The 13,147-nt window shown below is 40.6% G+C and overlaps 1 protein-coding gene across 1 annotated transcript; it reads right to left on the reverse strand.

Annotated features, from left to right (window-relative positions):
* Window positions 1–3,224: 3,224 nt before the first annotated feature.
* C18H1orf52 (chromosome 18 C1orf52 homolog) lies at window positions 3,225–12,242 on the reverse strand. Its single transcript, XM_046645788.1, has 3 exons — window positions 11,934–12,242; window positions 11,102–11,300; window positions 3,225–6,128 (listed from the first exon to the last, which is right to left on the reverse strand). The coding sequence occupies exons 1-3, from the start codon at window positions 12,207–12,209 to the stop codon at window positions 6,055–6,057; spliced, it is 549 nt and encodes a 182-aa protein (XP_046501744.1). The 5' UTR covers window positions 12,210–12,242; the 3' UTR covers window positions 3,225–6,054.
* Window positions 12,243–13,147: the final 905 nt, after the last annotated feature.

Consider the following 13,147-nt stretch of genomic DNA (forward strand, 5'->3'; position numbering starts at 1 on the left):
TGTGTGTGTGTGTGTGTGTGTGTGTGTGTGTGTGTGTGTGTGTGTGTTCAGACTAAAAACTAGCAACAGGGTCTTAAAAATCCCCCTCGCACGTGAGCCTCAGAGGAGTTATTTCTGAGTTGGCTTGCTTATAGCTTTGCTGGCAGATAAGTCACCTCCTTAGGTGGAAGTGATTGTTTTGGTATTTCACGGCAGTTTTTCTCCGGAATTCTAAATTTAAAATGTTAACACAAACTCCCCAGTGTGCCAGGGAAGGCTGCTAGAATTTCGGTCCATTTAGAAATGGAGACAGGTAATTATGCCAGGAATAGAGCTACACTTTACTTGAATAATATGCACCAAATTCTCCGTACCTTCTCCTTTTTCAGAAAATGGTAAACACAGGGAAAGGAAGACGACTTCCAGACCCTGGGAAACCAAAATATGACAGACATACAGGAAACGACTTTTCAACTCCAGCCTGTAAACCTGTCATTTTGTAGGCTGGTCTGTGAGCCTAGAAAAGAGGGGCAAGGATCACACGGAAGACACTCCTATGTTCTGGGAAGGCTGTCCTGGAGGCCTTCCCATGCCCAGGTGCTCGGAGTCAAATCTAAGCCTCATTTGAAACGTTAGAGAAAAGCAATGAAATTTGAGGCAAAATTTGTGGCTTAGAGCTACCTCACATTACTTAAAAAAATGTAGACTTTGAAAAACAAGTAAAAAGCTAAAACATATTTTGGGAGGTAGCAGGGTATATCCTCACCTCTGTTGCTTTATTTTAAGGCTTTCGATGAAAAACATTCCAAATATGATACATAAGCTACTAAGTCATTGAAATATGCATTAACTTTCCTAAAGCATTTACATATTCACTTTACTTTTACATTAATCTATCTGAAAGATGTTTCTGGCATATTAAACAAATGCGGTGCTTCTGGTTAGTGAACTGGTTTGGGGTTCATTAGTTCTCCAAATGTGTATTCTGAGTGCCTTCTAGGGGTGAGACATTCTTTGAATCAAACACACAAACTGATAAATCAATCTATTGGCTTGTGGGGGCGCTCCTTCCTCCCCTCCAGCACAGAGAGGAAGCACACTGGGCCTGGAGCCAGACAGACTGACTCTCCCAGCTCTGCCACCTTGAGCCAATCACTTCACCTCTCTGTGCCTCAGTTTTCTCCCTGAAAACTACTATTGCTAGTAGTAATAGCACCTACCTCATCAAATTAAATAAGTTAATACATATAAAGTGCCAAGAACACCACCTGGCACAAAGTAAGTGTTAATAAACGTTGGCTGTTTCATACTGAACATGGAGAAAAGCTATGTCCAAGTGCAGATACAGAGATAAACAGAACAAGGTGCATCCAGGAGGGATGCTTGAACTGCTTCCTGGAGCATAAGAGGGAGTTCACTCAGCAGATGGAAAGGGCCAGGCCAAGCAAATGGTACAAGTGAAGGCACAGAACTATCAAACTAAATAGTGTACCTGGGGAATTGTAAATGGTTCGTTAGGGCTGGATTAAGAGGTGTGTGAGGATGAGGACAGAGAACCCTCTGCCACACTTCCCATCATGTGGGTTTGGTCAGTAAATCCTGAGGGTTCTCTCTCCTCACTCTCACACAAATCCGACGCTTTACAAGAGCTTTCTGGCAAGCTACACAGTTAGGGAACCATCAGAGTGTCACTGACTGTGGTAGCTGTGAACTTGGCTGAAATCCTCAAGAACCAGCTAGAGAATGAGAAGCGAACAACGTAGGCTATGCTGGCATTCGAGGGCCGTTGGAAGAGGAGCCAGAGAGAAGAAACAGAACAGAACCAGCATGCCACGGGGCCCTGGGAGAAAGCTAAGAGTAAAAAGAGTTTCACATCAACTAGGATATGTTTGATGGAAAATGACAGAAAACTTAAACTAAGGTTTAAATTGTCAAGATTTATTGGCCCGTATAACTGAAAACACAAACCTCTGGAGGCTTACTCCTAAGCTGGGGGTGAGGAACTGGGTTTACCATCAACCCTGAGCAGTTCTATCCAGTGCCTACTATGTGCCGAGCATCGTTCCAGCCAAGGAACAAAACAAGCAAAAAGTCCCTCCTCTGCAGACTGTACATACAAGTGCTTCTTGGCATCTCTCTCTTTTTTTTTTTGCATTAAAATGCAAGTGCTTCCCATTGCGAAAACTAAGTGGAGGGAAATGAAGACAGAAAGCTTTAGAATTTAATGAAAAGTCCAAAACATTGGGAATTTAACACCTTTTTGTAGGACTGTCTGGAACCTCTGCCCTAAGTGATAATGGAGGGGTGAAATGTGGAAGCAGTTATGTATGGATACAAAACTCTAAAGTCCAAAATACCACCAAGAATACATTTTCAAGTCCAGTTGTGGACTTAGTCAAAGTTTTTGATTTATCGAATTGAGTTGCTAAGTTCATTCAGACACCTGTAAAGATAATTACATTTTTCAAATCTCTCTGTAGGGCTTTAATTGTGTGGTAACATGTTTTATATGTAGATCATGTCCAAACCCGTGTTAGTCCATTCATATTTTAATTAAAAAATAGTTTGCAATAAAAGAAAATCTCTCAGCCACTATATCCAACCGAGCACTGCCAGTTCCTCATAGCCCTTTCTTCGATGCCTTATTCAGACACATCACTCTGCTGGACTATTGCAGTGGGTCTTTCTGACTCGACCTCTTCCCTATATATCCATCCTCCCCACGGCTACCAAAGGTGATTTGGCTGAAATGAAGATGGATCCTTTGTTCCTAAAACAATACTCTGCACCAGAAAGTACTCTATAAATTGTGCATGGAACGGGATACAGATTCTAGCGTGAGCTCTGAAGCTAACTCATGGTGTATCGATGGGTATGTTGCTTCGTCGTGGGGGCCTATTTTCCATTCTCTAATTTGGAAATAAAACCTACCTCATTAGGTTTCTGGAAAATAAACTATTACTATATGATTGAACTATGTGAACTCAAAAGCATCACACAGCATTAAGGGTTAAGATTAGTAAGACAAGTTTGCAAATAATTTCAGATAATATTAGTATTTTAATGGCTAAAAAGCAGTTTTAAAAAAGCAATTTCCTCAGTAATGTTCTTTGATTCCAGTCAGAATGTTTTCCATAAAACTCTACAAAGTTCTTTATACTTTGAATTTTAAAATATGGCCCACAAATGCTTAGTTCTTTTCTCAAATTTTACCCTCGTAGGAAAGAAAGTCATTCATGCCTGACATGGCTCAACTTCTTTATTTTAGAGACAAGAAAACAATCAGAAATATCAAGTGACTTTATTCCCTAAAAAGGAAGCAACTTGGATACAGGATTTTTCTTATCTATATGGATTTTGTAAGATTCTTCTCCACTGGGTTTTCGCTAGCTGAACCAAACAGCTCCTGACTTCAGTACCCACATGGACACTTGTTTCACAAACGTGTTCCCAGGACATCTCTGAAGAGAAGAACCCATTCTCTAATGTGGTGATGGATGTAGAAGAGTGACATGAAAGTACATTTTCCAACCAGGGATACTTCTGCGGAAGGTTAAGCAATCCATGAGCAAGTTCCTTTTCCCTTCCATTTTTTGGCCATATTTTGAAAAGAAACCCAACGAAATACAAATGGCTGAGTCAGACTACTCCAAAATATTTAGCCTCCTTCTTCCTGAATTCTCTTTTCCCTACTTAAATTAAAACTAGCCTGACCTGTACTAGCATAGGTGCACATCTTCCAGCAGTTGCTTAATAATCTCCCAAGTGTAGCCACTACCTGTCCTAAAACACAACATACACCCTGCCTGCCAAAAAGAAGTGATGTTTGCTTGCCCTCTTTCTGTTACCGTCTAGAAAGGAGGCTCAAAGCACCACTGTGACTGATTTAGTGAGCTTTTTGTTTTCTGCCATAAACTATTTGATCTAAGTTGGGAGTTGAACCAATGAATGGTAAACGGAGGTTAAAAAGAGTTTCAGGCAGTGGCTTGCTGGACTTCTTGTATAAGGGTTGCTTTCATGCTAATTTAAAAACCTTGTAATATTTCAGTAACTTCTGAGATATCTGCTCCATCAACACATGCATCCAGACTACAGATTTCTCCAGATTTAGGAATCACAACCTCATAATTATCACTGTTTGTTTAGTTTGATGTCACACTGGGGTCATGCTTTACCAGCATAGGATTCCAAAACCCTCCAAATTCTTCATATACAAAGACTTCAATCTTACAAGTTTCTTGATCAATTTCAAGATTCATATACAGTCATGTGTCACTTAATGATGGGGACACATTCTGAGAAATGAGTTGCTAGCGATTTCATCATTATGTGATCACAGAATGTACTTACACAAACAGATGATATAGCCTACTACACACCTGGCTGTATGGTACTAATCTTATGATGGGGCCACTGTTGTATAAGCAGTCTGTCCTTGACAGAAATATCATTATGCCACGCACGACTGTATTTGTAAACTTAGAGGAGGAGCAGCTGGAGAATTAGTTTTTGTGTCTGAGATAGACTGGAAGCCATCATACTGTTATGTTCCTTCCTCATTCCACAAAATACCACGGCTGGCACACTCACTCTTAATAACTTTTACAAATTTTAATCTACTTGATCCATGTTCTCAACCAAACAAATTTTATATAGTTTTTCAAATGTTGGCTTCCAGCATGTGGGAAAATAATTAGATTGGGAATTTTTTACAACTCAAAGACTGATGTCTTTAATTTTTCATATACACTAAATGTGCAGTGTCCTGAAATGAATCTTAAAGGCATAAGAATCATGGAAAGATTGATGCAGTGTGCAACCTCTCCTTTTTTATCATTCAAAATGTTACAAATAACTGCACTGCATTTTGGACTGTAGAACTCAAATCAAACATTATATCTTCCAACTACCTCTTGTTCATTTTCTTGAGTATGATTATATGCAAAGCATTAAAATAGGAACTGGGTAGAGAAAACATGTAGAAATAGAGTAGCCAGATAAAATAGAAGATGCTCAGTTAAACATGAAATTCAGAAAGACAAATTTTTAGCGTAAGTACGCCCTAAATACTGCATATACTCAAACATTATTTGTTGTTTATCTAAAATTCAAATTTAACTGGGTGTCCTGTATTTTTATTTGCTATATCTGGCAACTCCTTATAGAAGATTCCTTATCTACAGCAAACCTATTTAACAGGGAATTTAATGAGCAATCATAATACAAGGCATAGACGGTAAGTGCAGTAATACAAACAACCAGGGGAGGAAAAGATCTCCACTAACTGCCACAGAAGAGCACCTGGAAGAGGCAATTACAGTTACTAAAGGCCAAGTCAATTGTGATTGATGGACGGGAGGGTTCAGTGCGATGATTTTGGTGTTCAAGTGTCCTGAGTTAAATCCCAAATTCCTATCTCACAGCCATGTAACCTTGGACAAGTTCATCTCTCTTTAATACAAAATGAGGCTACTCATACCTGCTTTACTAGGCTCTCTGAGGATCAGAGACAACATGCACAAAGCACCTGGAACACACAGGAGGCACTCCAAAAATGGTAATACCTACTATTAAAACGTCACATGGCAAAGAGCATACTTGTCACAAATATTTAAATGTTAATGTTATGCTGTAATAGTAATATTGAATAAGTAATTTTATTTCCATGATTTATTTACACTGTACAAACACTGTTGAAAAGCACCCTACAAGTTCACAGTACATTACAATATATTTACTTTAAAAATAGATTCCTTTATAAAAGGTTCATAGAACATTGGCATTTCAACACGTGACAAAACTCTCAAAGCATGTCACCAATTCTGTGATACCAAGAATGCTTCCGAGTATTGTCAATTGCACAATCACAAGTCACCATTTCAGTTTTAAATACAGAAAGTTTTAAATAAGAAATGAATTCTACAGTGGAAAGTTCTTGCAGCAATACTTATAGTTAATTGACACGTACTTTCATGAAGATGTTGGATCACAGTAATTTACAATACCAACTTAATCTTCTGAAAAAAAACCCACTTCAATAAGTTTCGCAGTCCAGAAATTCTTGTCATTTGTTTCCTATTTTTTCTTCTTTGCTGTTTCTCCTGGTTCTACTTTGCGCTTTTTAGAAGTATGCTCATCTTTTTCATCATCTTTAAATAGGAAAGGAAAAGTTTCAATCAGTAACTTTAAGAAAACACAACAAAAAACACATTAGGCATTAAAATTTCATTGACGTCACATCAACATCATCACCCTCATCAACTACTGTTTCTTTCAAAGATTCCCGATAAAGACCAAAGATTAACTTTTAGAACTCTGATTTAAAGTGTAAGTAAAAATAGAGATTTTCTTCAATTGTAGTGTTACATAAAATTCATAAAGTAAGCCTTCAGTACTGTATTAAGGTAGCTTAAAATGAAAAAAATCATATTTCTTCTGAAAAAGCTGCTCCCAAATATTCTACGGTATATATCTTGCGTATATTTAAATATTTAAATATATAATCTACATTTTATAACAATGGAACATACTCTGCTTTCTTTTTTCCAACAACTATTAATTTAACCATGACATTTACATGGCTATCAGCTGTTCTTTCCTTTTCAATCTGCTTTCTCTTCCTCCAAAACAACTCCCCTCCCTATCTCACCCCCCTTTCTCCCAATCCTTATATTCTGAAGTTACAAAAGCGTTCACAGGCACAGACATTTCACTGACACTTTATTTTCACTTTTGTCCTATGTAGTTAGTTCTACTCCTGCTGACCCCCATTCCTAGGAGGGTTGAAATATTCTAATGGCAACAGAAAAACTGACATCTTCCTCCTCTTCATATTATGGAGAATTTGGGGGAGCGAGAGTGGAGAAGAACCTCACACTAAAACAATGTCCTTTACACTTTCCCAAAATGTTATCACTGTCTGTAGCCACAGAAAATTTCTAATTAATAAAAACGTCAAACCTGAAAACGTGGACCCTTTTATTCAATTACAAAAATCCAGCTACATGATGGTTCAATAAAATGCAGGGTAGCACAGACCAGCTGCTAATTCCCAAGTCCCTCAAGAAATGAGTGGCTTTATTTTAAGAATACCATACAGACAAAAAAAATGTAGAAGATGTTATGATTTATAAAATACAAATTTATTTTAAGCACATTACTGAATTCCTTGTAGCTTCTGACTTTATTTTCTTGATCAACAGATACTCAAAGTTCAACAAATGTCTTGTGGTGGCCTATAAAATATTTTGACATTGAAAGGGGCCCAGATTAGAAAAATCGGGCAACCAGTGATATGAGATCATGAACTCTTCATGGAGGTAATCTATTTAAAACCTTAAGCCTTCAATTCTCTTCTGTGGACTGTACCACACTCAAAATATCTCCTTTGTTGGATGCGGACAATAACTAGTATCAACAGCAGGGGATTCACCTTCACTCATCTTCAAACACAGCATGGTGGTGTTATCCATAAATTTCAAGGAGCATTATGGATTTATGTAGACAGGAAGATAACATACAATTCAGAAGAATGACTCACCCCAGGAGTTTACAAACCAAAGTTTTAGTCAGTAGTTTATCATGTACACACAAAAATATTGGCTCTGGAAACCAAATGATATGGCACATGTACCTCAAATACGCCAAGGTTTTTGTTTTCTAATTGGAGTTTAATTACCACCATGCTTGACTTTTGAGATTATTTTCAGTAGCAATAATACAAAAATTGAAATTACTAACTCTACTATAAAATCCAGTTGACGCATATTAAAAAGTTGATCTTGAGACATTTCTTGTTTGCCACTTAGTACACGTAAAAATGTACTAACAATAAAACCACAAATCACTGAGTTTGGAAAAATAACTTCCTAACAGTGATTTGAACAGAAGAGCCAATGCCATCTAGTGACATAACAAGGCATTGCCTTAAGAAACAGTGCACGAAAAAAATCTGAAATGTTCATTCACCAACTTTACTGATGTGCCAATTTACTACCCATGCACTAGTAAGCTAACAATTTTTCTGCTATGGAACTCACGTCACCTAAGGTAAAGAAGTTTAAATTATTAATACAAACTAACTTTCTAAATTCTTTTTTTTTTTCTAAGATTTTATTTTTTCCTTTTTCTCCCTAAAACCCCCCGGGTACATAGTTGTATATTCTTAGTTGTGGGTCCTTCTAGTTGTGGCATGTGGGATGCTGCCTCAGCGCAGCTAGATGAGTGGTGCCATGTCCACGCCCAGGATTAGAACTGATGAAACACTGGGCTTCCTGTAGCGGAGCACACGAACTTAACGACTTGGCCACGGGGCCAGCCCCATAACTTTCTAAATTCTTAAAGAAATATTAGCTACTTTAGCTAGCATCTCAGGATTAATTACATGTTAATAAAGCTACAATTAATATCTAAGTCTTACTGATCTACATTTTACCAAAAAAACAAGAAGTGCTGATAAGTAGCAAGACTCAACGACGAGTTTTGAATCTTTCCCAGCTCCTCCTCTAAAATATTTAGAAGACGCTAACTGGCAAAAAAGGCCAAAAGGGAAAAAATGGAAAGAAAAAAGTAAAAACAAATCTAATATAAAAATTAGATAACTTAAAGAGTGTGGAGTTTCCAATACAAAATACTTTATGAATTTAAAAAATAAGTATGGGGGCGGCCTAGTGTCTCAGCAGTTAAGTTCGCACGTTCTGATCCAGTGGCCTTGGGTTCACCGGTTCGGATCCCGGGTGCGGACATGGCACCGCTCGGCAAGCCATGCTGTGGTAGGTGTCCCACACGTAAAGTGGAGGAAGAGGGGCACGGATGCCAGCTCAGGGCTAGTCCTCCTCGGCAAAAAGAGGAGGACTGGCAGCAGTTAGCTCAGGGCTAATCTTCCTTAAAAAAAAAAAAAAAATGAAGTAAAAACGATGTCGGGGAAATTGACTTTACAGTGATTTTGTGAACATGTTATGGGAATCTGAATTGGTAAAAGCCACTTCTAAAAAGGAGGTACTTATTACAAAAAGAAGACAGTTATGTTCAATAATCAACATTAAAGTCAAAATTGAAGATTCCAGAATTCTTTTAATTTTATGATCCAGCTTTAACGTGGTTCAGCATTGGGTCCTTTTGTTTTTTGATACTGTCTACATTCACTTGCTGATGGAGAACTATCAAATGATCAAAAGGAGAGAAACTATCTATGGGAAGAGCAGTGTGACTTGCACATATTTGGAACTCCGTGTAATTGAACTCACTAGGCAAGCTGGAAAAAAGAGAATTCTTTCCACTTGTTTATCCTGATATAATCCCAGCCTTTTCCATACAGGGACAGACAGAAGAGCAGCAGCCTATGGCAGCCTAGTCTGAGCATCAACTCTAGTGCCCTTACGGCCATTCTCCCCTCAGGACAGCTACTTCTCAATTACTCTAGTCTGGAAAACATTAAGAGACTACCCCAGTTTAATAAGGTATCACTTCGGTTTAAAGACCTGAATTTGAATGCCTATTCTGCCTCTTCTAGCTGGGTGAATTTTTTTGGGCGAATTCTTTAATCCGAGATTGTTTTCTTATCTGTAAAATAGTAATAATGAATCATGTACCACTTCTGTAGTCAGTTGCTAAATAAAAAACTTGTGTGAAAGTACCTATTTTACAGCTTGGCATTTTCTAGTTTTGTGAGCTTGGACAAGCCACACAAGCTCTCATTTCCACAGTTCCCTGTCTGGTTTCACAATGTGTCATAAGGTTTAAGGATTATTTATGCAAAGTATTTTTATTAATTATATCAAATACTATACAATTTGAGGTAATATAAATGACTACTTCATTTGGCGTCTCCAAAAAGAAGTCATTTACTGAAGTTAGGCCTTCCTTACTGACTTCTAATCCACATTGGGAAACCAGTGAAATAAACAGAAAAACCAAAACTGGAATAAGAACTCCTACCAGTGAGTTACTCTTTCTCTTAAAACAAAACTCTCTCCATGGTTGTAAAGGGAGGTAAGTAAGTAGCCCTTATATTATGACAAGATCAGAAATCTGTGTAACAAAAATGGTACACACTTTTATAAAAATGATAGTCCAAAATACATAGTTCAATTCAACAATTATCCACTGAATACATACAACGTACTACAAACTGTGATACAATCTTAAATAAGACCTGGACCTTGCTGTTTAAGGAACTCATACACTTATGAATAATCCCATTAAAGGTGGTAAGTGCAATCAACAGCATTAGCACATACAAGGTAAGGAGGAGCAAATAATTCATCAGAGGGAGGTCACATCTTAGATTTTCTTTTCTTCCGAGTTGGATACTGAAAGATGAATGAGTTTGACAGCCAAAAGGGAAGGGAGAATATTCCAGACTAAGCTGCAACATATACTGAAATGCACGGAACCATAAAATAGCATGGCCTACTCACTTCTGAATTCCAAGATCTTAAAGTGCTGGAAAGAGGGCCATGTGAAATGAGGGTGGTAGGGCCTATCACAGAAGGCTTAGACTCTACCCTGTTGGTGAAGGGTTTTGAGTAGACATGACTTTTAGAGAGTGAACAGTAGCTGCAGTGTGAAGCGGAACTGGGGGTGGGGGCTAAAAGTGTGGAGGCAGAGACACTGTGATTACTTACAGTCCAAGTAAGAGAGGAAATTACAATATTATGAACATGACAACTAAGTCATCATCTTCCTATTACTATGTAATAATACTCAAATTCATTTTGTCACACTAATTTTAGCTCTAAAGCACACTGTTTTATTATAAAATGAAGCCTTCAGCACTTTACAGCTGCAATCACAAGAAGCCGTGAATTAACTCCTGTTCTAATAACAAAGCACCATAAATCACATATACTACTGGTTGAGATACCGACGATTTCACTTTAAAGCCTGAATAATTTACGATCTTTCTCTAAAAGATAGCAAATGCTACTGGTTGAAATATTAGCCTTCACTTTAAAGCCAAATATATACAATCTTTCTCAAAAACACACCAGAAAGTATCTAAAGACCATCAAAATAAGTTTGTTAACTTGCTAGATTTAAATTCATTCATTAAATATCTCGTTCCTTTTAAACCCATCAAAGGGACTGAAAGGTATTACCGCCGAGGTCGGACTCTCCTTACCGGATTCCACCGTCTCCTCCCCTTCCGGTAGAAGCCTAGCTTTCTTAGCATTCTGTGGGGCATCGTCACCATTGTCCTCATATATGTTAGACCATTTTATTGCCATATCCAGCTCTGGAGGCGGAGGTTTCTTCTCGGTAGTGTAGGTCTCCGGAGGTGGTACATAGTTTGACTTCCATATTTTGAATTCCTTTGGAGGCTGTTAAGCAAACACATTGAGAAGCACTGTGACGAACCGAGGTTCCTATAATCTGTATGGGCACATGCACCTCCCTGCCGTTTGCTTATTGTTCAGGCTGATTTTTTTTTTTAAGGTTTAAAGACACATTTTTCCATCAAAAATCACAATACTGTTAAGTGAAAAGCCAAAGGGTTCCCTATACGAAGAAAGCTAATAACTTTTAGTTACCAAAGAAGCATCCAGTCTCAGAGATACTACGCCAAGGCTGACCCCTTCAGGAGGCTGCAGCAGACACTGTCTTGGAGGCAGCACCGCAGGCACTTCGGCGTCAAAGGGAAGGGGTCTCGGGGAGAAGCTGCAGCGGGGTGGGGCGGGGAGTCACCACCGTTAGTCCTCGCAGCGCGGGGTCGGGGCACCGAGCGCGGAGGATGGGGTCTCCTCACAAGGGGGCGGGGGCTGCGGGTCGGTCTGACACCCCCCAGGCTGGGGTGGGGGCTAGGGCTCCCCAGGGCTGGGGGTGGGAGGGGCGGCGCGGCATCCCGCAGGGGGTGACTGCGTGTGGGGGAATGGACAGCCGGTCCCCAGGAGGGGGCTCGGGAAGGGGGGGCGGAGGCCGGGACCGAGATCGGGAACCGGGGTCGGGGACCTCACCTCCTCCGGCGCCTTGACGACGTGCCTCTCCCAGTCGATCTGTTTGTTGAGCGGATTGTAGAGAAAGGCCGGCCGAGTCACGCTCCGGAACAGCTCGTCGGGTCCCGGCAGGCGCTTCTCCGCCTGGTTCCCACAGCCGCTCGCCGACTTCGCGGGATCCGGGGCCCTGCGACTCGTCTCCTCTGGCTCGCTGTTATCCTCCTCGTCCGAGGAGCCTGAGCTGCTGCTCCCGTAAGCCGCGAAATAGCTCAACGGGTCCTTCTCCTCCGCTGCCATGACGGCTGCCCGCGACGACCAAACGCTCCGCCGGAAGCCGGAAGCTGCTCCAGGGCCCGCCCCGCCGTTGGCCCCGCCCCCAGGCTCGCAGATGCGCTCGGGGCTTGCGCCCCCTGGCGGCTGTGCCGAGATTCCGCTCCCCCGCGGAGGAATAGAGGCTGGAGGCGGGGCCGCGCCCATCCCCAGGCTGCGGCTTCTTTTGCTCGTTCCTGAGGAGCCCTGAGGTGAGAGAGATCCTGAGCCAGTGGTCCCAACCAAACTTTCAGCGTTCAATAAGAATTTATTAAAGGCACAGAGGAGCTAAGGATTTTGTCTTTTCGCTGCCGCCTCACTTAAGCTCTTGCCCAGAAAGACTAGGCATCTCCTCTTCAAAATGAAAATTACTTTCAGTGTGCTTCCCTGGGTCGTCATGGAAGACGTCTACCGGCCGTGGACTCATCAAGTCACAAACTGAATCCTCTCCTGCTTGACCTCAATCTAGCGCGCTGCGAACAACCTCTCTTTGATGAAACTGCTCTTGGATTGCATCCCACCACTCTGGGGGGTCCTCCAAACTCTGGCTTCTCACTGTCAGCCTCCTTCGATGCCTGTTTTCTCTGTATGACCCTTAAACGTTGGTGTTTCCCAACATATTATACCTTCTTTCAGCAATACTAACATCTTGTAGAGGGTGTTACAAAGCAAATCAGCCATCTCTTTCCATGGCATTAACTACCTTATGCTTGTGACTCCTAAATCTGGGTTTCCAACCCCCATCTGTCCCCCCAAGCTGTGGACTGGACCTCCACCTGGCTCTTAAACTTTCCCTATGGACATCCTGCTGGGGCCTCAAACACTCATTTATTGGATCTGTAACTAGTCTTTCCATATAACTTGTTTCTGCATTTGTGTTCCCCCTCTTAGTAAATGACACAACCATGTGCCTAGTTACCAGGGAA

The sequence above is a fragment of the Equus quagga genome, chromosome 18, assembly GCF_021613505.1.
Source record: "Equus quagga isolate Etosha38 chromosome 18, UCLA_HA_Equagga_1.0, whole genome shotgun sequence".
In the NCBI taxonomy this organism is placed as follows: Eukaryota; Metazoa; Chordata; class Mammalia; order Perissodactyla; family Equidae; genus Equus; species Equus quagga.